Source organism: Calidris pugnax, unplaced genomic scaffold (assembly GCF_001431845.1).
Source record: "Calidris pugnax isolate Ruff unplaced genomic scaffold, ASM143184v1 scaffold44, whole genome shotgun sequence".
Classification (NCBI taxonomy): Eukaryota; Metazoa; Chordata; class Aves; order Charadriiformes; family Scolopacidae; genus Calidris; species Calidris pugnax.
Window position 1 is genome coordinate 6,654,349 of NW_015094506.1, and position 26,386 is coordinate 6,680,734.

The window sequence follows — 26,386 nt, forward strand, 5'->3', positions numbered from 1 at the left end:
GAGATTTGTCCACATTTTGTGGGCAGCTTGGTCAGGCTTTTTCCTTTCCCTTGCTCTGCCAAAGCTGAGGTGTTCTTTGTACAGACTGTGGTACTGGTGGGGATATACCCACTGATTTACTGGGTTGATGGGTTTAGCTCTTAAAACGTTTATGCTCAGATGCTGTTTGGGCTCTCTGCCAGGATTTCTGCAAGAAAGTGACAGAAAAGAAATGATGATTATTTAACGGTTTATAATGCAGCTAAGAGTGAATGAAATTTGATGGGCCAAAGTAAAAATCGTGTCCTTAGCCTCAGGGTTTTTTCCCTGCTGACTTTCAAATGCCTGTTGCAAAACATGGAGATGTTGCCTTTTCTCAGGGAACTGGCCTGAAGACTCTTGTAATGGGAAGTGTCAGAGAACCTAGTTAACAAACTTACTACTTACTCCCTTTATAATAGAAGTAACTAGATATTGCACAGACATTTAAATACAAATATGAAGTAATCCAGCTAATTCCAGCCTGCAAGAAGTCTTTCCACGTGTGGACTTATATATGCCACAAAAGACATTTTGCAACCTGCTGAGACCCTTAGCTTCATCTTATGGCTCCAAGACTGCTTGTGTCATGCCTGTTCTCTTACTTTTAGGCAGCAGAAAGGGAATGGCACAAGATCTACTTTGTGTTGACATGTTTAGGCACAAAATGACAGGGAAATGTTTGAAAAATAGGTGTGCCTGAGGTCTATCAGGGCTGAAAGAAGGGGAGGATTTTATCTCCCTAAGGCCATGCTCCCAAGGAAGTAGTCCTTGGCTTAACCCTTCTTTGCTAGCTGGGGTTGACAAATACATAGCTTCCTCTTTCCTTCCTAAATTGCTGATTTCAAGGTTACCTCTGTCTCTATCCATACTCAGGTCTGATTGTACTCCTTTTGCACAGAGATGCCTTGCAGCCCAGATGGCCTCAGCTGGGTCCTTGGCAAGTTCTGCCTGGACTCCAAGCCCAGATCAGCTTAGGATAACTGCTGCTGGGGCCACCTCTGTGTGTGTGTGTGTCTCTGCACCTGTAGATGGGATGGGAAAGGAGCAAAATCTTTGGCAGAGCCTCTCCCTGCTGCTCATAGAGTACTCGCTGGCTCCAGCTAGCATGGCAGTAACGCACACGTGTGCAGTGAACCAGCTGTCCCACTGGTGGGCTTTGTCCAAGGGTCAAGGCTTCTCTGTAGGGTGTAGGTAGAGCTGGCAGGTCTTGTCCCATGCTCTGCCCAAACATGGCAGAGCACCAGGGTTTTCAAGCAAGGCCGAGCGCTTGGCTGTAGCAGTGGGTCAGGTGGGGGTCCTGCAGCTTGTGGCCTCTCTTTCTGGAGCCCTCATCAACCAGAGAGCCTGAAGCATGAGGTCCTAAGGCAAGATTCTTCAGCTGGGGACTACAGCCTATACCAGCTCCTGGAGACACACGGTTTTGACACGGCTCTGGTTTGGGCCAGCAGAAAGGGCCCACCACTTCATTACAGGACAGAGGTGAGCCTACTTTTTGGGCACTGTTAGGATGGGGATAAACCACCCATCCCAGCTCTAGGTCAGCGGGAGCTGAGATAGGGGAGAAAGCCCATGAGTTACTCCCCCATCCCTCCACTGCTTGTACTGGTCTCAGTCCTGTGGCTGGTCCTGGCAGAGGGGCAGCAGGGCAGCAGACTGAAGACATGATGGAGGCAGTGGTGAGGAGACAGGTCTGTGCAGTGGGGATCATGTCCATGGGTGCACACCAGTGATGGGGAGTAGGACTGTGGGTGGGCAGGAAGTGGGGTGATGATGAGCCAGGGCATGAGGGACCACCATCCCTTTCTGCTCACACAGGTGAGGCAGGGGGTATCTACTGCCCATGCTTCCCCCCACCCCCATACCCTGTCCCCTGTGTTTATTTGGGACCACCTGAGTGAATAAAAGAAAGAAGGAGGGAGTGAGAAGCTGAGTCAAGGCCTATTATCTCCATAGAGATTAATTATTTCCATAGGCAAGGGGGACTGTGGATAAGTAAAGGTGTAAGGTTGCCAGAGAGCAGCCCCCTTAACCACACAAGAGCTACGAAATCAGCACGGGTGTCCCTCATTGCCCCTATCCCATACCCTTCTTGCCATCTGGCCTCTTTGCAAAGCCGAGTGAAAAGACCTGGCAGAGAACCAGGGTGCAGAGCAGATCTGGTGTTTCTACTCAGTTTGGGGATCCAGTGACAACCCGGAGCAGTGGCTTTGCTGGCTATGCCTTGGGATGGCCCTGGTGGAGTGCACTAGGCACCCTGCCATGTGACAAGTGTTTGTGGGGGGCATACAGATGTGCACCCTGAAGGTGTAGAGATGGTGGGGCTGGCTGTGGCTATGGTGGGCGAGGACAACATTTGCAATCACCTGCCCAGAACTTTCAGTGGTGAGAGAGGAAAGGAACAGAGGTGTGCAGCTCTGTAATTGTCTTCCTTGAAATCTTGCTGCTGACACGTGCAGTAATTCCTCAGGAGGAGGCAGGTTCCTCCCCTTTTCACCAGCGAGAGAAGAGCTGGGCACGCTGCATCTCTCTGCGGAGCGGCGTGCGTGCAGCCGTGCTTCTCTTGATAGGCGTGCATCCCTGCACGGGGGCAATGCGGGGCTGCTGTGGGGAGGGCAGGGCCTCTGGCTGGTGTATTCAGGATGGGGAGGTGTTCCCCCCTCTCTGATACCCCCCCGGTGAAAGTTAAACAATCTCTCTGATATTCTCAGAGATGCTTTTCAAAGCAGTGCCTTCGGTCTTGCTTGCACAGTTCAGAAAACAGTGAGGATTAGGATTAGGCAACCCACCCCCTCTCTCTTCATGTTGCCTCTTCTCCTAACCCAGCTGGGGTCTGCTTCAACATTTAGCTTTTCTCAGCAAAAGGAAACAGTTTTGGCCTTCCTCTAGATCTGCATTTTTAAACATTCCTTCAGCCTTAGGTCCTAAGAGATGCTGGGAGAGATATTTGCTCTGTGTAAAGAGTAGGTGTCACTGCACAGGGGAGCGCATCTCGGGGTGTTGTACACCGCTGTACAGGACCCACCTGCCAGCTGAAGCCCTAAACTGTCTCCCAGACTGTGGTGTGAATTGGCAAACCCATCCCTCCCTCTGTGTAACGTGTTTTAAAGGGAAAAAAAAAAGTCTGAGTGAAAGAAATGAAAGCTCAGCAAAATGCAAACCCAAGCCCAGCTCTTAACAGGGAAAGCCAAGGGGAAAAATCATTAGATAGGGCATTACATGCATGGACACGTACTGGATGCAGACACACACCTGCACAATGCGGATGTACTCCTAGAGACCGCAAAATGCTTTCATAAAGCATTTAGATGCCTATACATGCACATAAAAATACATTTTTCTTTAAACCTTTGTGAATCCCGAACCCCCTGTGATACAAAGCATGCAATCTTACCAGTACCTCTGATACATTTTCCCCTGCCCCACGGTTCTGCAGAGGAGAGCAGCAGAGATGCTCAAGGTGAAACCTTCTTTCGCCTTAGATGAGCAAGGATAGGGGCAGTAGAAGCCTTTAGCTATTATTTCCCAGACCAGAATCAGAATAGACTGATGTTGCTGGAGTTTAAGACATTGCATTAAGCTCCCCTCTCCTCACACAGCCATTTCAGAAGGGCATGATGGCTTTAAGGATGCAACATCATTGAAGCCTGAGTCAGGTGCTGTCACTGCCTGTTAGCTGGAGGTGGGTTGTGTTGAATGGTACAGTTGGTCTGAAGTATTTGTTAAGATTTGAATTTTTTTTCAATCATTCTTCCAAAATCCTAAGACATTATTTGCCCTCCCCAGAAGCTATGGCTTTGCTGAGTTACATCTCCCAGCCTACTCAGATCACAGCCCACACTACCATGAACAGCTTCCTCTAACCTCTCCCCTCATGCCTCCTAATTAGGCCTGTGCTAACTGCAGTCTGCATTTCCATAAATCATGGTCATGTCTACATCAGGTAGCACTGAGGACCTTGAACAAATATGTCCCCCTGGAAACCATGCTGCTCCTGCATGATCCAGCCTTGCCTGCGTGAACCACCTTCTGGGCTACCAAGTTAACACTACCACCAAGAACACCACCACCTCCCAGAGGGAGCCATCAGGTGATCCTGGCTGCTTTTATGCCTGTAGTGATCTCTTGGTACCTTCTGGTTTGGAGGAATGATTGACCAAGGCAAACACTTTGGCATTCTCACAGCTCTGACCTTTCTGTGACACCAGTATTGCTCCATAGTTCACTGCCTTTGCAGAAGTCAGAAGTGTTCAAAGTATATCTCATTAACCTTCTCAGGCTAATCACGGCAGGGGACAGGACCTCAGCAACTGCAAAAAGCATATAAATGCACCAGGAAAGAAATGTTTCAGCAAAAATGGCAGGAGCTGTGTAAATGCCAGACCTCAGTGAGCTGGGGGACTGTGTTTCTGCAAAGAGCTTTTATTCCCAGAATGAGTTGTAAAGCAAGAGCAAGTACTTCACCCTGTCTGTATTCTAAGCCAAGCCTCTCTCTGGCATATGTTAGGTGCTGTTTAAATATAGAGGGAAGAAAATTCCACCATCTCCTGCAACCTAGATGTTTAATTGAAAGGCTATTAGAAGCAATTCCTGCTTCTACAGGTGCACTGAAGAAAGCAGCCTTCCCCAGGTGGCTGTGGAAGGTGAACTTGAGGTTCAGGAACGAGTGTTGTTTCTGCGTTAATTAATTTTGCATGTGGAGCATTCACAACCATTTCTTGACTGCTTTGGCTGATGTGGCTAATTAATCACCTTAAGTGTCTGCAAACAGGAGATTTTTTTGCTCTCTGTGGCATCTCTTCTCCACCTGCTGTAGACCAGCCTATGTGAGGACACAGACCTGTAGGATCACAGGAATTACATTTGGTAATGGCTGTGATGTCAGAACTGTAAGTGAGAGTCATGACTTAACCAGCTTGGGTGAAGGTAGGAGTGATGTTCTATACTCAGGGCACTGGAGAAGATTTTGCTGCTGAATGATGGAAGTATGAGCCTAGGAGGTGGAGATACCAATAACAAAAGTCTTTCTGTTGACATGGGTTAGCTGGGGGACAGAGCTATAATGATTAAGACAGTTTTAACATCTACAGGCTGAAAAGTCAAGAAGGGCCATGAAGATGATCATGGCTGGAGCATCTCTGCTATGAAGACAGGCTGAGAGAGTTAGGGTTTTTCAGCCTGGAGAAGAGAAGCTCCAGGCAGACCTTATAGCAGCCTTCCAGTACCTGAAGGGGGCCTACAGGAGAGATGAGGAGGGACTCTTTACCAGGGAGTGTAGTGATAGGACAAAGGGTAATGGTTTTAAACTGAAATAAGGGAGATTCAGATTAGATATTAGGAAGAAATTCTTTACTGGTGGTGAGACACTGGAACAGGTTGCCCAGGGAAGTTGTGGATGACCCATCTCTGGAAGTGTTCAAGGCCAAGTTGAACAGGGCTTTGAGCAATCTGGTCTAGTGGGAGGTGTTCCTGCTTGTGACAGGGGGGTTGGAACTTGATGATCTTTAAGGTCCCTTCCAACTCTAACTATTCTATGATTCTATGAATTCCTTCTCTTGCTTCTACTGACTTAAGGCCATTGGACTGGAAAGGCTGTTCTGGTGCCATCTCTGCTGGTCTAGGCAGCAACATGATGTAGCCCTATACAAACCACTTGTACTTCTTCTTGACCCCATTTTAGTTGTTTTCACAGCTCCTTTGGGCAGCTGTTCCAAAACTTCCCTCCTCTGACAATTAAAATCCATCTTATTTTCAAGGCAAATTTCCTCACAACCAGTTGTTTTTGTACCAATATTGTTTTTCTGCTTAAAAAAACCTTTTCTTCCTCCCTTGTGTATCTGTCCCCCCTTTATTTATACAGAGCAGTCATATCCCCTCTTGGCTTTCATTTATCTAGGTTAAACAAGCTTTTTAATCTCCTCCTTGAAGGCAGGCTCTCTGTTCCCCTAATCACTCAATCCAAGGTTATTTCTGATAACTAGCTTTTCTGTAAGGTTCCTTGCTGCTTTGTCCAAACTGAGCATAAAACATCGTGACCTATTGCCTGTTGAGTAATTTTGGGGTGAAGAAATGTGTCAACTATCAGATCCAGAAAAAAGACATCAGGGTACTGCTGTTAAAATTTGCATTTATTCTCCACCTTATCTCTGTGAAGCTAAAGTCTTCCATAATGACTTAGTTCCTGATATATTTTCTCTTTACTAATAGTAATAACATCTCTATCTGGACCGGAAGCCAAGCCTGTGGAGCTACAGTAGATATCTGTAGTTCAGTCCGGGAATTTCTTGCACCAGCCTTCCAAAAACTACCTCAATCACAGATGATTCCATTTTATTTATGCATTATTTATTTCTTCACAGTCTACTGCAGCATTAAGGTTACAACATCATCGCTCAAGTTTACCTTTACCTTTATGTACCCTGAGCAGTGCTTCCATTGGCAGTGTCCCAGTTATAATTGCTATTTCTATGGTGTTTCTATTATTCCTACAGTAGCCCTTATCAGGTCCTGCCCAGTTGTTCTGGTTTTCCCATGTCCTCATTCAGGATCTGTACAAATTGTACTGACAAGACTCTTACTTCTCCCTGTACTCTCCCTGATTCCCAGAGGGGCTAGGTATGCTTTTCCATCAGCTATGTTACCAATAACACTGCTATTTTCTGCCCGCTGCCCAACATCCTACCTTTACCTTTTCTATATTTGATCTTCCCTTTGTCTTGTGTTAAAATCAGGTGTAAAAGTTATATAAGCTTTTTCCAGTTAACTGTCTGACAGCAAAGATAAAAGATGGGAAGTTTTGACATATATACCATTCACAGGTACATGCTGTATGTTCCCTCATCTAGCTCTAGACACATGTGTGTGTCTCCTCATTTCCATACTATTTGTAAGCCTCATGGCCTTTTCTGTTTTCATCTGCCCAGTGCATCACAGAAGTGAAAACATACCATTATTTCCATTTTACATAATGTGGAGTGGAGGCATAAGGGTGCAGGTTGGATTCCAGAGGTCCTTGGTGGAATAGGGAATTTTTGCCTTCTAATCCATGCTCTGTGTTATTGTCTTAGTGCTTCCCCACTGGAATGAACAAGTCCCTCGTCTCCTGGAAAAAAAATGGGGATAAGGGAGGAAACATTGAACTTTTGGGGAAATGCAGAAAGCAATTCAAATCCTAAGTGAGTCTGGGATGGTCTTTCTTTTATTCTGGAAATGAAACCAGATCCCTTTTGTTCCTTTTGTATTTTTTCTATACCAGGAGTGACAGGAAGTAAGAATGAATGCCTTTTCATTTTTAAATGAAAAGGCAGTGGCTCAAGGCACGGTGCAAATGGGAGCCTGAATGAAATAAAAACTATCAAAAGACTTTGCCCAGATGTAGTTCTTCTGCCGCCTGTTGAAAAACAAGCACCAGAAACATCTGTTGAAAAACAAGGTTTGGGTTTTCCCTGGAACCTTCACCCCAAATACAAATCCAGTGCCTCTGAGCATCTTGCCGAATGTATCTGACCATTTCTGGTTTTATCCAGAATTTTATTCTGCTGCTTAGTCCTTGAAATACAAATTTCTAGGAGGCTTTATATTTCCATCTGTTGACATTAGTTACAGGTTTCCCCAGATGCTCTTGTGTTTTGAAGTCCTGCCTTGGCAGGAGGAGCTCAGAGATTGGCTTCTGCCCTGGCTAGAACAGGCAATTTTGGAAGTTCATGGGAGTAGCTTGTATTTGTCTGTACGACCCATCTGGGTAAAGATTTTGTAAATGGTGAGACTCGGTGCTGGTCATTTGAACAGGTGGTTCCTTTTGCCATTGTAGCATATAAGATGTCCACTGAATGAGACTACCAACTCTTCTGTGTTATAAATATCGCACTGACCTGATAACACTGAAAAAAGCACATGTAGAAGAATAAGGAAATACACTCTCTTGGTATAAATTGCAACAAGAAGATTTAGGTTAGACATCAGGAAAAAAACCCTTTTTAATGGGAAGGATAGTCAAGCATTGGAATAGACTGCCCACAGAGACCATGGGCTCTCTGTTGGCCTAAGGACAGGTAAGACAAACATCTGCCACAAAAGGCTGTTACAAGCCTTAACTTCCCTAGGGAGGAGAGAAAAGCCTCTGTTAAGAATTAGTTTCAGGGAACTAATATGATATACCTTTCATTAAAGATGCGCATTAACATACTGCAGAACACTCTTATTCTGGCTGCATTATACCGCGGTTAAGGCAATTTGCCAGCCTGCTGGAAGGCTTTCGGAAGGCTCTCACTTATTTTTCCCCTTGCATAGGCAATCTTACCTTTTGTCTGCATGGGGTAGGTTATATACTTAGGCAAACTAATAGCATATACGATTGACTTTTTGTTCTACAATAGTTCTCACTTTCTTTCTTTGTGAATGTATGGAGCTTCTACTTTCAACAGCTTGTTATCCAAAGTAGGAACTTAAGGTTAAGGTAAAAGCTGCTCTTCTCTCTTAACACCTCCCCATTGATGCCCAAACCAAAGTGACTTTCTTTTCTTGGTAAGATCAGATGTGATACAGACAGAGCAAAGGGAAGCTAAGGTGAAATTCTGGCTCTTAGGAGCCCTGCTGTGGCATAGAGGAACATACCTAGGGATTGGAGCATATGGTTAGAAAGGGGGTTTTAAAGATCCCTATCATGCTTACTTTTGCTGATTCTGTGACCCTCCAGGGCTCCTGGTGGGAGTTCGGATGACTGGACTGTGATTGGAGAATGCTCAGTGCGTCTCAAAACTGCAGGGTGACAAATATGTAGGATGCCTGGGATGGTTTATTTTTCTTCTTTTTGCTGAGGCAAGCACTGAGCAAAACCTAAGTAATAACAGTTCACAAGCTGTTAATACCAAATACCCTGAGACTTCAGAAGTGCCTGGCTCTGCTCTGCACAGCTTGGCAGGTTATATTCTTTAAGAGTAGGCATCATTACCTGGACAAATCTGTGACATTTAATTCTGTTGTGGCTAACCTCGGTCCCCACAGTGAATTGCTCCTTCTCTCTCATGGCAGATAATCTAGCATATGATGCACGTTTGTATTTTCTTTCTCTTGCATTGTCTCCATCCTCTGCCCAGGTGATGTTTCTTATTATCCTTACTCTCCTTGCCCACATGTTGCTTAAACTCACTCTTCTTTAACTACATGCATACACATTTATGCCTTGCATGCATGGGTATCTAAAGAAATCTGTCACCTCTTAATTCACAAAGCTTTTCTGACTTCCCTTTTTCGTATCTGTACATATCTGCAGGTATATGGCATGCCTAATTGTTCAGGGTAGCAATGAAATGTAATATTTGCGTGTATTCTTGAGACACTCCATAGTTAATCTGAAAATTTAGGTCAGAACATTCCCTTACATCCTGTTTTTTCTCCTTTTTGGGCAATTTAAAATAATTTTATTGGGATAATAAGGAAGGGATGTGTACTACTATATTTGCAGGTTAGGTGCTTCAGTGCACAGGAGGCTGTGGCAAGAGTCATCGTTTCCCTAATTTCATAATGTTGTCTGTGTAGTACAACACTGTGAAACGTGCCTGGCACACAGCCTCATGAACTCCTTTTTCTGTCCCAGAGAACTTCTGGGTAATTACAAGTTGGGTTTGCCTATCTGATCTAATTTATCACTTAGGGGTTTATATCATGCCTATTACTGTGATATCTAAGTGCTGCTGAGATACTGCAAGATGTCTCTTTCATCAACCACTTATTTCTATGATAAGTTAATGTCACTAAGCTGAAGTCTGGGCTGGTCTGTGCTGCGTCTTAATCACTGGTTCCTACTGAGCCCTGTGTGTGCAGTTGTTCTGCTTGTCTGGTGGCTTCACTGAACTGGTTTGGGGGATTTGAGCTCACTTACTTGAGGGCTAAAGTTGCACTGCAGAAATCTCTGGCTCAGATGATGATAAATTGACCTGCTTGGTCAACGAGTGGGAAGTCCAGGACTGAGCAGACCCTGGGTGAGTGTATAAGTATATACTCTTTATTCCCTCAGAAAGGCACTCTCCACATCCAGGCTTAGATGTTAGCCTTACTACAGACCATCTGCTGCCCTAGACAACACTATCTGTCTTTTGTGGACAAAAAGGGCCACCAGTTCTTGGGGCTCCTGGTCTTCCAGCTTTCACCTGCTGCTCAAAGTGTATTTAAAAATAGGACAAATCCTCCCTTCCTGGTGAAGTTAAAAAAAAAAAAAGAGAGAAAAAGAAGAAAAATAACTGTGTGCCCTGCTTGCTGGTCTAAGCAGCGTGGCTCCATGGGTGGAGGGAACATTAGGGGCAAGCTCTCCTTGACATTTTTTGCCATCTGCTGGTCATAAGGGCCCTTGGGAAGGTAAGAGCAACTGCCTGGCCACTTCACCCCCTTCTTACAAAACCCACTGCCTTGCCCTCGCTGGAGCACTGTGTTCACACTGGAGGGATGGATGGGGAGGCTGCTGTCTCTGGGTGATTTCTTCTGCCTTTCTTCTTTCTCCACAAGCCCCCAGAGTGGGTTTTTCTTTCATGGCCAGATGAAGCACTTGTTTGTTTGTTTTGAAGGTGACAAGTGTTTTATGTGAATTCTAGCTGCTCTCAAATGCCAAACCCCAGCTGGGCTTTGAGTTTCACAGAGTAACTGTTGGCACCTAATGAGCCTCTAATAAGTGCTTCTCTCTCCCGTCCTGTCATTTAAATAAGTAAATGACTGAAATTTGAGGGTGGTGGGAGGGGTGTTGGACTGCGGTGGAATGAAGCTTTTCTGTTTACCCACCAAGCAGGTACACTGGTAAGAGCAGTCGTGCAAGCTTCCCACACACCCACACTGCCTCTGCCATCAAGTCAACATGTCTCAGCCCTGGCCTGGAGGGCTTTCTTTGAGGATCGTACAGGAAAGTTCTTTCTAGAGCCCGGTTAGTTTCTTGCCCTCTCAGCTTCAGCTGCCAGCCAAGGTGCTAATTAGTGTCAACTGTAATGGGGGGAATTGAGAACAAAGGCAAGACTTTGATAGTTGAAAGCATAGTTGATGTTCAGGTTTTTTCCTTGCCTGGAATTTTTGTGAAGGAATAGTCTACCATGGGCAGTGGGTGTGCTACATGTATCACCTCTTCAGGGACTGGAGTGGCTTCAAAACACACTTATTTCTGGCAGTAGGAATAAGGCAACTGAGTCCCACTCCCCTTTTCTGACTGCTGAAGATATGATCTCTGTTTGCTTAAGAAATGGAAAATGAAAATACATAAAATTGCAATATATCCTTACGGAAAAAAAGCAAGATTAAAAAATCATAGATGCTCTTTTATTTTATTTTTCATGTGTCAAACACAAAACAATTCCTTGTTTCCAGCTAAGACATGTAACCAAGTCATTGCGAAGGGACAAGAGCAAGTATTTCAGTAAGGCCTTAGCAGGAGAGAGCAAGAACTACTGTTAGCAAGTGTCTCTGTCTGTGTTCTCCTGTGAAGACACATCTGAAATTGAAGAATATCTCCCTCCTCAGTTGCCTGTCTCTTGGAGTAACTCAGTCCTGACTAGGAATGGGCAACCTTTTCCCAGAATAAGGAGTTATTTCTGCACAAAATCAAGGTTGGCCAAAATGTTTGGTGAATTTCACTGAAAATAAAATGAAGGTAATTTTTTTTTAAAAATAAAGAAGTTCTTATTTGACTTTTTCAAGTAAAGTGTTTCAATTTCTTTGTTTCAAAATGACCCTTGTTTCAGCATTTGTATATATTTCTCTTCCTTTTTAGCAGAACAAACCCCATTTTCATTGTAGCTAGTAGGCTGAAGTCAACATTTCAGGAGACAGGCTCTGTTCCTGATGTTTGGCTGAGAAACTTGAAAGACATCAAGTCTGTTTAACCATGGTGAGGGTATCCCCTGGGTCACGTGCTCTCCTCCCATCACAGAGATGAGACAACCCAGACATCGTTGTTGTTCTTCACTTCCCCGTGGTTTGAACCCACTTATTCAGAGCCTTCTCCCCAGAAATGTCCTCACCTCACATGAGCTGTGAGCTTGGGTACTCCAGAGTGGTCTTCCTGCCAGGCCTGTGGGAGCTGTGGTTGTAGAGGCATGGGGCAGCTAGAAGCCTATCTTCTGTGGTTTGTGTCTCCACAGGTGGGGAAATGGAAAGAAAAAAAGTTGCAGATGAAATATTACGTGTGGCCCCGCTTCGAGCTGTATCCTGACTCTGAGGAACGCGAGGACGATCACCTGAGTATCGTGACCTTGGAAGAGGCACCGTTTGTCATCGTGGAGAATGTGGACCCTCTAAGTGGCACCTGCATGAGGAACACGGTCCCTTGCCAAAAACGCATAGTGACTGAGTATGCATCCCAGGGTTTTCTCCTCCTATTGGGCTCTGCCTTCTCAGCAGAATGTAGAGAGTCTGTTGGGCCAATACCATCATACCCTGATGGTCACATCTGTTTGCCCAGCCTGGCCAGTGTCCATTCATGACTGGCCCCTTTGGGCAAATCATTGTAGTCTATCCATTCACCCTCCAGCACAGATGGCACAAGTGGAATTCTCCACATTATATTGTGGGAGGGGGAGTGCATACTGACAACAGAAGGGAATTAATGGAGTTTTTCCCAGTCTTTTAACCCATTATTGTTGTGATGGTTCAGGAACAAAACCGATGAGGAGCCGGATTACATGAAGAAATGTTGTAAGGGATTCTGCATTGACATCCTCAAGAAAATCTCAAAGTCTGTCAAGTTCACTTATGACCTCTACTTGGTGACTAACGGCAAGCATGGAAAAAAGATCAATGGGACGTGGAATGGAATGATTGGAGAGGTCAGCAGCAAAGGGAGGGCATGGTGGGCTTTATCCCTGGGCTGGGCGACATGGCTCAGGTCTGGTCTCTCATCATTATGGGCTCCCCTTCTGGGGCAGGGATAGAGGTGACTCTGTATAAATGATTGCCCTGGATTCCTTCTGGGCACCAGGTGAATGAATCTGCTCTGACACTCTGACCATGACTACGTTTCCTGTTTGACGATTAATTATTGTTCTCTATAGTGTCACAAATTTGGCTTTCACAGACATGAAAGAGGGCGATAACCATGCACCAGAGAGGCTGCAACCTAGATTATACTTACATCGTATATAAGGTGCATAAAGAATGAAATAAGACTTTGCAGTGTTAGAGGGAGGAGAAAGCAAGGACAAAAAAATGAGATAAGACGTCTTCTCAGTGGATGATGTGTTTATCCTAAGACCTCTGCGGATTTATTTTTTATACACATACCAGCTTTGAGGGTAAGATTAATGTCTATAGATTTCCTGAAAGAAGAAGGTGTCCTGATGAAAGATTAGAAAGGAGAGATGATAGAAACAATATAGGGAATGGGATTACAGGAGTAAAAGGAGTATGTGGAAAGGCACGAAGGTGAGAAGGGACTTGTTTGTTGTGCTTGAGAGATGCCTCAGATCTGATCTCTTCCTTTCCTTCCTCCAGGTTGTCACCAAAAGGGCCTATATGGCTGTGGGATCCCTCACCATTAATGAGGAGCGATCAGAAGTGGTAGATTTCTCTGTGCCCTTCATTGAGACGGGAATCAGCGTCATGGTGTCACGTAGCAATGGAACTGTCTCACCTTCTGCCTTCTTAGGTATCATTTTAACCTAAAATTAAAATTTCATCCAGTGTTCATGAAAAATTAGGTGAAGGTTGCTTGTGATTCTTAGCCTGAAAGTCCCTCCTTGGGAGTAGCTCTGGGACAGGTATATAAAAATAAACTGTGATGCTTTAGTTCTAAATCCCAAGCAAGCAAAATTCAGGCACTGCCTAGGAGTTCCAAGACATTTCTCAGTGATTGTATGCCTAAACCCAGCAAAGAATGGGCTCACTCAGAGCTGTCACCTACTCTGCAGTGTGTGGTTTCTCAGTGACTCAACTAATAGCATGTTCAAGGAGTTTAGGCCAGAAGAAAATTGGTACAAACCTTATCGCTGGTATGCCATAGTACTTAGTGTTAACAATTAGCAATAAATTGTTGCACTTTGAGAGACATTATATTTGTAAAGAAAGTATTAACTTGACCCTCCCTTGACAGAGCAACTGGTAGAAGTTATAGATCTAATAGAGCTTTTCAAGAATAGTTGAGCCATCAGTTCTGTGCTGACACTGTGCCTTCCAGTAAAGTGATTTCTAATGTTCTTTGGTGGTGGAAGGTGATCAGAGAACACAGAAATGATACTGCATTTCCCCAAGACATCCATGTCTTCCTACGATCTACTGTTTGGCTTTATAAAATGCTTTATGATGCAGCAAACACAGTATATGAGTTACATAATTACTGTCTGCTCTCTGCCAGCATTCCGAGAATGTTTACAAACAGAAATAACTTTATATGGGTAAAGATTTCTTTCCAAACCTCTTTAAAGTAGGAGTTTCATGAGTACTCACTCTTCAGGACTTTTTGCTTTTAGCCAAATCCACCGATATTGTTGGGGGATGTAAAAGCAATGATAAAGTTAACTCCAAAATTTTAAATTGCAATTTAACTGAGGTTGCAATATTGGCTATAGTCTAGAGCAAAGTTCTGAGTTTCTTTGATCTGGTTCAGTCCCATTTTTATTTGTTTGGGCTTGGAGAAGGAAAAATCCTGGCAAAGATTAAACACTTGCAGAATACGAATGCTAACATTTCTAGAATGAGCCAGTGTTCCCATTGCTACAGGAATGGAATAACTGAAAAAAATACTATCATTATGGCTGAACCTCAGAAATTTGGAGATGCTCTTTGGCTCAATAGCATCTTGAAAGTTGGATGCTTTTCTGAAACTCTGCCAGTTCTGCTTGATTTTCCCCACTCTCTCCAGATGGTGCTGGAGGACTTCCTGGGAACAATCTTTTATCAATGCATTTTATTTTATCAATGCATGCCACAATGGCTGCATGTAGTTCCAGATGGAGCCATGTGTCACAAATGTAACCGCAGGAAGGAATGCGGTCATTACAGAGACAGAAACTACACTTCTCCCAGTTCAAGAAGTTTTTCAGACTCTGGTGGAAGGCTTTGTTGTAACTTCTGCTTTTCCCCAGCCCCATTTGACCCACACTCTCCCTGGGGTGCTCCGGACAGCAAAGAAGGTGAGAGAGGGTTGAGGTGCTGTATCGGGTCTTTCATCATGGTTTTCTCTTCCCCTCCAGAGCCTTTCAGTGCTGACGTATGGGTGATGATGTTTGTGATGCTGCTTATCATCTCTGCGGTGGCTGTCTTCGTCTTTGAGTACTTCAGCCCTGTGGGCTATAATCGGTGCCTTGCTGATGGCAGAGGTAAGGGGAGCCCCTCCTTGCCTTGATCCTCTCTTGCTTCCAGTCCCAGCTCCTTCATCGGGGTGTTTTCTTTGCCTTGAACATGGTATGGATCTAGCCCTCTCTGAGCTCTGCATTCAGACTAACGAGGGCAGGGATGGAGGTGGAAAAAAAGGCTCTGAAGAGAGCAGATGTGTATAATGGATAATTTGCTTGGCTCGGGAGATGGAGCTTTGTCGCCTTTCATCTCTAAAGCACGCACCAGCTCCAACGCATTTCTCATTGAGGGAAAATGGGTCCTGGTAGCCAGTGCTGGCAATGCCCATGGTGCTGCGCTCTCTGAGGCAATCGGAGGGCTCGGCACTGTCAATCCATCCTTCAGTGCTACATTTTCCCGGAGAGAGAGCTGCTCCCAGCATAGTGCTATGTCCTCCAGACTCCACATCTGTCACCTGGGCATGTCCCTCTTCCTGTTGGCTCTCTGACTTGCTAAGCGTGACTGAGAAAGTGGGAAGCTTGTTTTCCTGGGAGTGGGTAATGGATTATTTCACAAGGGCAGCAGGAAAGATGGGAACGAGTGACCCGTCTCCATGGTTCTGATTTTCAGAAGACAGTCTGATGAGTTAAAGAGAGGATGGACAGACAGCCTAAAAGACAGCCTTTTTTTGTTGTGTTGACATGAAGACAATTAGCAAGTTGAGCCTTCTGTCATCTCCATATCTTCAGCCCCAATGAATTGGCCTTTCAAACATTTCTGGGTTTATTGGTCTGTTCAGAATAGTGGGAGAGAGACAGTTATTGGAAACCCCAGCCTAGTCCTTTGAGTGAATTTATGCCATCAAATTAGAGAGGAGTGAAAATAAAAAAGTGTTAAAGAGAATGCAGGCAGAATCACATACATGAGGAAGAGAGCTTCTCTATTAACATGGAGCTGTGGAGGGCCTTTATGGCAACTGATCGTGACCACAAGGATCTGTGGACACAAGTAAATACTGTTAAACCCGTGAATCTCTTGACGGATGTTAATGCAGATGTGGAAGTGGAAGCAGTCCTTAGTACAGGTGTGCAGTTATGGAGTTAAGTTAGCTGAACTGCAGCTGCAAGTATCAATATTTCTGAGTAATTGTGAGCAGTACTGCATGATCAGGCAGATAATATGTGAAGATGTAGAAATCTGCTGCAGAGACTGCAAACGCTTGTTTGGTAATAAACACTCTGGTAATGTTACTTTGGCTGCATTTGAACTAGTCTACAATAGTATACCGCAGCCTCCCACACCTGCATTTTCTCTTTACAGACACCAAGATTTTCATTCCAGAGAAAATTTCTCTCCAGGGACACAGGGCATGCCCTGTGTCTAGCCCCTAAATGAGGTTGGGTTGTTTTTAGGGCAAAAAGTTGGAGAGCTTAGAAGAATTCCAGGTCCCTGGTGTGGATCAGAGGCTCCCATTGCTGGCTTGAATTGTGGCTGACAAAGCAACTGTGAAAGCACATGGAGTGATCCATGGAGAGAGGAAGGCTTTAGGAGGGAAATTCTCAAGACACAGTTCCCACCAATGATGCAGGTCTCGCACCTGTGTGTCTTAGGGCTTCTTAGGTAGAGAGAGATATAAAGCTATCATTCCAGCATGTAAAAAGACAAGGACTGCCAAACCATGTTTCCTATAGCAGCTTGGTCTCCCTGGCATCTAGAGGCTCCAGTTTTGCCAGGTAATGATTCTGCTTTGAACTTGGTGTGCAGTTCCCGGGGTGCAAAATGAGCCCCTTTCACCTTTCAGTTGCATCTAGAATAACACAGTGCTTTCAGATTATTTATGCTATTCCCTCCTCAGGGGTTTGGAGAGGAGTGTCAAAACTTTCTTCCCTTTTTTCTGCTGCTGGAGCCAACCTTAACCACAGGCAGCAGCACTAGTCATCAGTCAGCCTACCCAAGGGAGGAGATAAAACATGGGATGCTAGCCCAAAAACTTGCAGAGCCGGGTTGGCACCATTGAAAAAGTGACAGACCCTTGAATTGTGCCAGAGGGCTCTTGTCCTAAGAGGGTCTTTGTGTCTGAAGCAGGATCCTTGGAGTAATTGCATCTGCAGCCTTCCTGACAGTTCCTCTTGTGCTCAAGTTGAGCAAATTTTGGTTTGGGTTGCCACTAATGGAATCAACATATGCCAGGGATGTGAGACTGCTGGAAGACATGCAGGTTTTCACAAGTTTTCAGGCCTAGTACTTGATGAGCACACATGGGTTTTGGGATACGAGTGATGTTCCACGCTGAAAAGTGAATAAGGGAAGATAGCAGCTTTTAAAACACTGGATCTGCTCCTGGACTGTCCGGGGCAGAGCTACTGATTTTCCGGAGATAGACCAGACTGTATGTCAGTGTTACGTGTCTTAGGCATAGAACTTGGGGAGAAGGATTGCGTTCTTCTCTAGCTTATGTGTCTTCAACAGACTGGGTAATGAAACTATCTTGCAGAGGTGTTTGTAGAGCCCTGTTACTTCAGATGGTGCTCTTCCTTGCACCTGTACGAGTACAGTGAAGGCGATGTTTTGCATAGGGTGTATGCTGGAAGTTCAAGGACAACATCACTGTTGAATAGCTAGAAGTGAGGATGGAATTTTTCTGAGCAAACTCTATTTCTGGTGGCAACATTTGAACCGAAATGGAATGTTTGGGCTTTTAGACACTCCAATCAGATACAGGAAAAGTGCCCTTGTATAAGGTTTCAGCAGAAATCTTTGAGACAATAAATATGGGAACCTGAGGACATTTTTTAAAAAAAATCGTTTTTCAGGGTTACATTTTGCTGAGATATGATACCATGAACATAGGGGAGCGCAGCTGCACACATTCATCTCACAGGTGGGAATAGATACTGCTTTTAACTCTGAAGTCAAGGTACCTATGTGAATAGAAATGCACACCCTTTCTCTGAGATGCTCACTGTGGGATCATGTTTCTCAATCACTCCAGAGCCCGGAGGTCCCTCTTTCACCATTGGCAAAGCTATCTGGTTGCTGTGGGGGCTGGTGTTCAACAACTCTGTGCCAGTGCAGAATCCCAAGGGTACCACTAGCAAGATCATGGTGTCAGTGTGGGCCTTCTTCGCTGTCATCTTTCTGGCCAGCTACACTGCCAACCTGGCTGCCTTCATGATCCAAGAGGAATACGTGGACCAGGTGTCTGGCTTGAGCGACAAAAAGGTAATGGATCTACCCAAACCCCCAAAGTAGCCTTTTCCATAGAAGAGGCTGCTTTATCCTCTCTTCTTTGTTTTTACTGGGGAAGTGTTCAGTTTTTTTCAGTCATATCACAGCTTTAGTCCTTAGTTTAAAGAGCATAATTGCTCTTCATTGGTATTCAGTTGCATTTTTACATGTTTTAAGCACTCCAGGAATGAATTAGAAACAGAACTGAACCGTGCTTGCTTGCATGATCCCAAACCACACCTTGATTGTCAGCAAGAAATGAATTAATTGAGCTTTGGAGATTATGTGTATAATGTCTGTAACCTGCTTTTTCAGGATGAAATAATTTGTCTGTGTGGCAATGCTGGCCATTAGGCTAGCAAATATGATCTGTTAGTTTATTATGGGGACAAGTTCTGCCCATGGGGGTAAATCAGCGTGGCTTTGATGACTTACTATTGCTTATATTTGAAGTTACACTGTCATTTTTTCGAGGCCTTTGGAAGCTCAGCACAAGAAATTGTTTCCTGTTCAGAGTGTGTTTCGCTGCCTTGTTTACATGCACCGCATTTCATCCTTGCAGAGCATTTGGTTTTGCTGGGCTCTGCACACTGAGGATTTTGAGGAGATTGCTCATGCATGCAGGGTAGCTCTGTTTGGTTCATGAGGGTCTGAAGCTTTGCACACTGCTTTATTTTTGTTTTGCGGTGAGGTTACTCACAAGGAGTTGAGTGCTGTGAGGCTCGATTGCCCGTGCTGAATATGTTACTCAGTCACTGGGGCTGCTTAAGGCATCATGCCATTGTAGGGCAACCAAACAGCAATAGGTCACACATGCTGCTACCAGGGATAGCAGCAAGAAGAGGTCTGCAAGTGTCAGTTTGCTACTGATAAACTGGTTATAGTTATTGTCTTTTGTGTCCTCCATGATAGTCCAGAAATAAATTGTGGCCAGGCCCCCTGTGGATACAGTGTCTTGAGCAGTAGGCTGGAAATTCTGTGGTGGATTAACTTCTAAGGATTTTTTTCCCCTTTTTGTTTTTTTTTTCCTGGAATGAAATATGACACAGAATAATACAATCCGTACAGAAGTGCTCCTGTTATTTGTTTTAATTTCAACCTCAATTTGTTTCACGCTGTCTCCACATTTGCAGTGTGCTGTGCTGAGGAGAGGGTGGGAAGGAGGACACTTTTCTGCCAGGTGGAGGTTGTTACAGAGACTCCTTAGAAGCTGTGGACTCCCTCAGACTGAAAGGCACTGTTCAAAACCAGCCAGCCCTATCAGTGTTAACATTAGTTTGTCATCATTAGGTTTTCAACTGTCTGAGCTAAATGGGATAGTTCATACCTGTGATCTATTGTTTCAGGCAGTGCCTAGGCTCATGGAGAGAGCCACGCTTTCATTCTCATGTTTTTCAAGATATTCTTCATACCTGCAGAGATATGTGCATGAAATATCAATTGAAAGTGGTAGCTCCTGGAGCTTCACAGAGCCTTTGGATACAGGTCTCTGGTTGTATTTTATTCGATGTCACTGGAGAGCCGTCTGTGTGTATTGGATTGAGGTCATTTTCTTTTACTTTTCTTTACCAACATACCTGTGTTTGCTTTTGCTATCCTAAATCATATGTGCTTTTTTTCTTGGGGAAGAGAAAGGCCACAGTACATACTCAGATCGTTGCAGTATGCCTCAAACACAGCTGCTAGTGCAAGTGCAACTTTTGGATAAAATGACAATCTATGAGAGCATCTGGAATCAGATGAAAATTGGCTGGTTAAAAACTGAAGACCAACTGCTGCCTTTGGAGAATAAATACAGGTGGGAATATCTCCATCCAAAAGATATGAGTGAATGAGCTTGATCTAGTGGGCTCTTGGATTTCCACTCTCTGGACGTGCAGAGGGCCCTGCAGAATTTGAGAGCAGCCATCCGGGCATCTGTCACACTTCTTCAAGATGCCCTAGTTTGGGAGGAATTCAATCTATGAATCTCCTCTTTTCCCTCTTTCAAAGCCCGCATACTGCTTGCAATTCACTCACCCCCTCAATGCACTCCATGCTGGGGAGATGGAGGTGTGCTGTGCTGTTCCTCCCTTTTCCTGCCTCCTTAAATTAGACTTTCAAAGGAGGCAGTCGCTGAACGATGCCAGGTGGCCAAGAGGAATGGCTATAGCTTTCAGTCTCTTTTATCTCCAATGTGTGATCTGGTGTCCAGGGTAGAAGTGAGGCAGATAACCTCCTGGCCTGTGACGTCAGCTGGGGAGGGCAGCTGTGTCCAGCACGAGAAGTCAGCAGAGAATATAATCCAAGCCGACAGGCAAAGGGCTAGTTATTTTAAGGAATATTGTTCCTACTTGCCTAGACCCAGATCTGCTTGCAAATGTCTTTGTAGCATGACAGGACCTGGGGAAGGTGTCCCACTGGCACTGTACAGCAGCCAAAATGCCAGATGCACTCACAAAATCCATTACTGTGCCTCGCTGGGGAATGCTTCTCAAGGTCAGGCTGGCTACACCCTGCGACAGCTACTCTGAGGGTCTCCTTGGACCCTCTTCATTGGGCCTTGCCTGGGAAGAGCTGCTCCAAGAGGTGCCTAAGGCTGCTGACCTGCTGCTTCCCCAGAAAAGCGTGATGAAATGCTCCAGCTGTCTAAGGACTTGGATGGTGTCTTGGCTGTGCCCCAGCATTTACTTCCTCATGACATGCAAGACGGTGACTAACGTCATGTCCCTGCTGTGCTGTGTGGATGCTTGAGCAGGCTTATCTGAGCTGGGCTGGAGGAGATACCTCTTTGCCCAGGGTGGCAGGTTGGACTGAGGGTGGCTGGAGGCTCCTTGTACTGCGCTTGATGGCTTCTGCTGCTTTCTCTGTGGCTCAGATGATGCTCACCCTGCTGCCTGCCACCCCTTTGTGCTCAGCTAGCCCAAAACCGGTGCCAGAGCTGACCCAGGAACCCCTGGTTGTTAATTTCCCCAAGTTAACCCTCACAGCTGCTAAATCATATGTCAAGCTGTGGCTCTTAATGCTGGTGCAGCTGCTGGCAGTTTGAGGCAGGAGGAAGCCCCTCCTGCCCGAGAGCAGCGCTAGCCCTCTGAGTCCTGCAGGCAAAGAGCTGCTCTGACAGCATCTCCCTTCCCACTCCCTGTGCTCACAGTGCGCTGAACCGCTCTCCTCCTGCATGGATGCCAAAACAGCACCCGCCACCTCCACTGGTCCACCTTGGGCAGCAGAGTGGCTGGATGTGGTCTGGGAAGGACCTGGCATGCTGGCCAGGTCAGCTCCGTGGCCGGAGCTCCATCCCTCGGTGGCAGCGCTGGCGAGCCCAGCCAGAGCATCCTTGCACGCCCTGCCGGGCTGCATCCATCTGGGGGGCTGCTCTGGCCCCAACCTCCCCAAAAACCCTGCTGGTAAGACGGCCTGTCGCAGAATACTGCAGCCGGCTCCCGGGTCTGGGTTTCATCTGACTGTAATCAGGAGATATAACCCAATTTCCAATAACGGGGGAGCTTCAGACACATTAGAGAAACAAGCGCCTGCGGTATTTCAGTCTAACGAAGGCAATAAATACAGGAAAGATTATATAAAATGAACTAATGTGTGAAATAATCTAATAGCTATATGTAATTTCCATTCATACACAGTAGTAATAGAATAAAAGCCAATGTGGACAGCCAGCAGGGCATTTAAATAAAATAATTTAGAATGCAGTAGGTTAATAATAATAATAAAAGAAATAGTATCCATGCCTATAAATTAGTTGGAAATGCCAAAGAAACTAATAAAGTATCAAAATGGTAATTTTGTAATTGACATAAAAAGGAGAGAAATGGATTTCTGCATGCCTGCAAATTAATATAGATTGCTGAAATTTCACACGTATTTGACTTATTTGCTTTATAAGATGTTAATGAAATGTTGAGACAAAGGGCCTGTTTCTGTGCAGCAGAGGTCAGCTATCTTTTTCAATAGAATAGCTTTTTTTTTTTCCAAAAAATGAAGTTTTGGAGTTAAAACTGGCTGATATTTTTACTGAAAATAAAATCTGAGGAGACCATAAGAAGGCAGTGAGAAATTCTGATATTTGCCAAAGTAGATCATTTAAGTATACTTGAAACAAAATATTTTATTTGATATCTCTGATATGTATTTTTGACTTGTCATTTTATAAAGGGACTACTCATAAAATTGACCTACATTTAAAAAAAAAAAAAGAAAAATAAAGATTTTTTTTTTTCTGTAACAACGGAAAGGGACAGAAGGAGATAATTGGAAGACAAAACAACACACGTTATTCTGAGCTGAATGAAATATTTCATGTTGATACAAAGCAATAGTCTCACTGAAAAACCTGCAAAAAAGGATCTGCTGTATTTCTGCAGTAATAAATGCTTGGCCATGAAACTGAAAAATGAATTATTTCCCACATTGTACTCTGCGGCACATTAAATCTAAATTATACAAGGATCCCAGATATGCAGAACACTTAAGCATGTGCTTAACTTTGCGCTCATGAGTGGCAACATTAAAGTCAATGGGCTATTATTCACATGATTGAAGTTAAATGCTTTTCTGAGCTTGCAGCTTTTATACAACAAATACCTGCTCTGGAGAAGTCTAGGGAAAACACGGAGCGGGTACATGTGTCAGCTAGAAAATATCCAAGGGGGCCAAAAGTGGGAGTCAGTCTTGGCCCTTGTAAGGTGTGTAAGGGGAAGATTGTCTCACTGGATGGCTTGAAGGCAGTACAGATCTTCCACGGGGCTGCGCATTTACAATCAACAGACATTTGTGGTACTTTCACACATTTCTGCATGATACAAAGGAAGTTTTATGTGGTAGTGTCCATAAGCAGAGAATATGCAGTCCTTTCAACACCAGTATGATTTTTATTGTTGGGTGACTTTTGTGGAGATATGAGTTAGCTAGGCAGAAGTAAGACCACGCCACTTCCAACTCTGTCCTCTTGTGATAAATCAGAACCTTTTTAAAAATGTTTACACTCTGATGCACTTGCTTAACCAAAACCCCCCAAAATAAGGAAGTCCTCAAACCTCTAAACATTACATCATGGGGTAGACTTGAATTTCTTTCTGCAGAGCTTCTCTGGGGGGACTTAGTGTAAATGAGTTGAACTGTGTTCAGTCTTCTGCTTAAATATGACCTTTATATACAACATTAGTGGTACTGACTAATGCTTAATGTAACAAACATTGGTTTATACTGAAGTGTAGAAAACTCAGAGCTTTGATAGTCAGAAATTTCATGCCTTGAAATCTGATGATTTCTCTGCACCTCTTTGGAAATAATCAGTTATGATAGTATGAACAAATACTATATAGTGCAGTATATATCTGTCTAATTGCATATTATGCTAAAGTCTTCATATTAATAAATAGCTATTAAAATAGCTACAGCATATCCTGTGTTTATAATAGATCTTTCGAACTAGTGACTTACATTTATTGTGTACATAAATATGATCTCAGATAATTTTTTACAGTTGTAGATAGGTACATTTATCGTAGATTCAGTCATTCTACACTCTTCAGATTGGCACAATTCGTATGCTTTCTGAGATCCTTGGAACAAACCTCTGTGCCTGTGTGCTAAAAAGTGATTCAGTAGTTTTAAGACTATAAATGTTTAAAGTCAGTGGGTTTCCAAGCATGTTTTTTCTCCCACCGCTTCAGTCCTACTTTCTTTGTCATTCTCCCTCTCTTTTTTTAAGCTCAGCACTGTGTAGCGCAGAGCACCAAGGAGGCTGCGATATGCTTTAGCCTTGACTCAGTCTCTCAGGATTCTCTCCTTTCTGTTGATCTGGTGGGATTTAATGGCAGTAAAAACTTGTAACGGGACTCTTCAGAATTAGTGCCAGTGAAAATGAAGTTTAGTTGGGAAATTAAGCAGGTAAGATGCGAGGGGAGGGGATACTCAGAGTCAGACCATAGGCTTAATTCATCCTTGCTGGAAAGGGAGAAACACAGCCCCTTGGGCTTTGCTGGCAGCAGGGATGGGAGTCGCTGGATGAGGGATGTCAGCTCTGGAGCCACGGCATGGTCCTTAGCTTGCAGTTTTTGCATTCCCCCTGCCGCACCGTCCTGGCCTTTCCCAGGCCTTGGCCACCACTGCCTCTTCATCTCCCTTTTAACTGTCTCTTGGAGCTAACCCTTTGGAGGCTCTCGGCAAATTTGGTCGCTTCTGTGCTAATTGTTTGGCAGTCTGGAAAAAGCTGTCTTCAGGGTGTTATGTAAGGGGGGAGTGAGGGGGGGGAGCAAAGGATTGTCCTGCTTCTCGCGTCAGTGTAAGTCAGTGGAGAGGGAAGCAATGAATATTTTTATTTATTATTTATACGGTACCATAAATGTACTTGGCACTCTGCAGTCAAATAAAAGACAATGGCCCTGCCACCAGGATTTGGCAGCCTGAGAGATGAGAGCTGGCCTCCTCCATCTGAATGATCAGGGCTGAATTGCTGGTGGGGAGGAGATGGGAGGAGGAGATCTACAGGATTAAAAAAAGTATAACAGCCCCCCCTCCATGGCTCTTTCGTTGCTTATGCCTACTGACCGTGACATTTGAAGTTATATGCACATATATATACTTGATAAATAATTGGCAGGTTGTATCTTCCCAGGCATTTTTACTTCACCTGGTGGAAAGGAGCCCTGCTTCTCTCAGGCCTTTGGCTATTCAAGATCAAACTTCCCTCGAGTCTTAGTGGCCCAGCAGGCTTGCTTGCTTCAGGTGTACTTGCTCCAGTGTCCCAGGACTCAAAAGGGAGTACTATGGCTTTTATTCTTCTGCTGTTGTCCACTTGCAGATGGGAGGCAGCTTCATGCAGAGGCGGGGTTGGAACTAGATGATCTTTAAGATCGCTTCGAACCTAAGCCATTCTATCTCCCTCATCCTATGTTTGTCTACCACTGGGATGGTACTGGGATGCCCCAGCTGATCTGCCTTGGGTGCCTTGCTTTTTGTTTTGTCGCCCTGCCTACAGAGGTGCCTAAGAAATTGCACTGATGTTATGACTAGGCTTTTCTAGTTACTCGGATGAAAATTCTGGCCGCAGTGAAGTCTTTGCCAGACTTGTGCAGGGTTTCACCCTACTGCCTAGAGGTTGGTACCCACATACAAGGTGCTGAAGCAGGTTGGCTACTCTCTGCTCAGAAGATAGGAGGCTCTGACTTGCCTTTCTTAGTGAAAATGGATGAAAAATGGAATTGCTCCCCCACCAAACTACACCCACTGAATTTCTCAGAGTGTTTCATAATTTGTTAACCAGCTGTCTCATGTGCAAACAAAGCCGATTTCAAACTCCTCTGTACTTAGCTGCCACCTCTCCTCTCAAGGTCTTTTTCATCAGTTAATTTTCTCCCTCTGAATGAACATCTACACTTTTAATGATATTAACATGAGTGTACTAACTGGCATCTTTCTGCCTCACTAATTTCTGGTTTGTGCTTGCCTGAGATTATTCAGTAGGTACCTTTTGCCCCATTGTGTTTAGCTCCCAAGGAAGCTGTCTTCCAAGGATGGAATTCACGGCATGGTTTGATCCTGGGGTAAACAGATGATCTGCATCTTCTCTACATGCATGCAAGTTAAGTGTACTATAGCTAAGATCCTATAACCCACTTAATTGCAACAGATATGACTGTGCTCATCTGATACTAGGGCTGTGCGAGGAGCTTTTGTCTCTGGTGAACCTCAGTGATTCCAATACAGACATTGGTCTCTGATGAAGCTCAAGGGTGACCTAACAGTGTGACTGACTTGAAGCCTATAGCCTGCTGAATGTGTCCTGAGGAGGTTTTAAAGCCTTAGTGCTATCTTTTGGGTGGAGAAGCTGCACAGAGTCTGCATAATGCTCACACACTTGGTAGACCCAGAAGACGCCTGGTTTGTTGGTGATGGGTAG

General features: G+C 44.6%; 1 protein-coding gene across 3 annotated transcripts in view; it reads left to right on the forward strand.

Moving 5' to 3' along the window:
* GRIN2B (glutamate receptor, ionotropic, N-methyl D-aspartate 2B) overlaps positions 1-26,386 on the forward strand; it is a 213,870-nt gene that overhangs the window by 169,246 nt on the left and 18,238 nt on the right. For all 3 annotated transcript variants that reach the window (XM_014964320.1, XM_014964321.1, XM_014964323.1), the window contains 5 exons: positions 12,135-12,343; positions 12,647-12,818; positions 13,483-13,636; positions 15,180-15,305; positions 18,254-18,483. In XM_014964320.1, the coding sequence (XP_014819806.1) occupies positions 12,135-12,343; positions 12,647-12,818; positions 13,483-13,636; positions 15,180-15,305; positions 18,254-18,483 (891 nt within the window). The remainder of the gene's footprint in view (positions 1-12,134; positions 12,344-12,646; positions 12,819-13,482; positions 13,637-15,179; positions 15,306-18,253; positions 18,484-26,386) is intronic.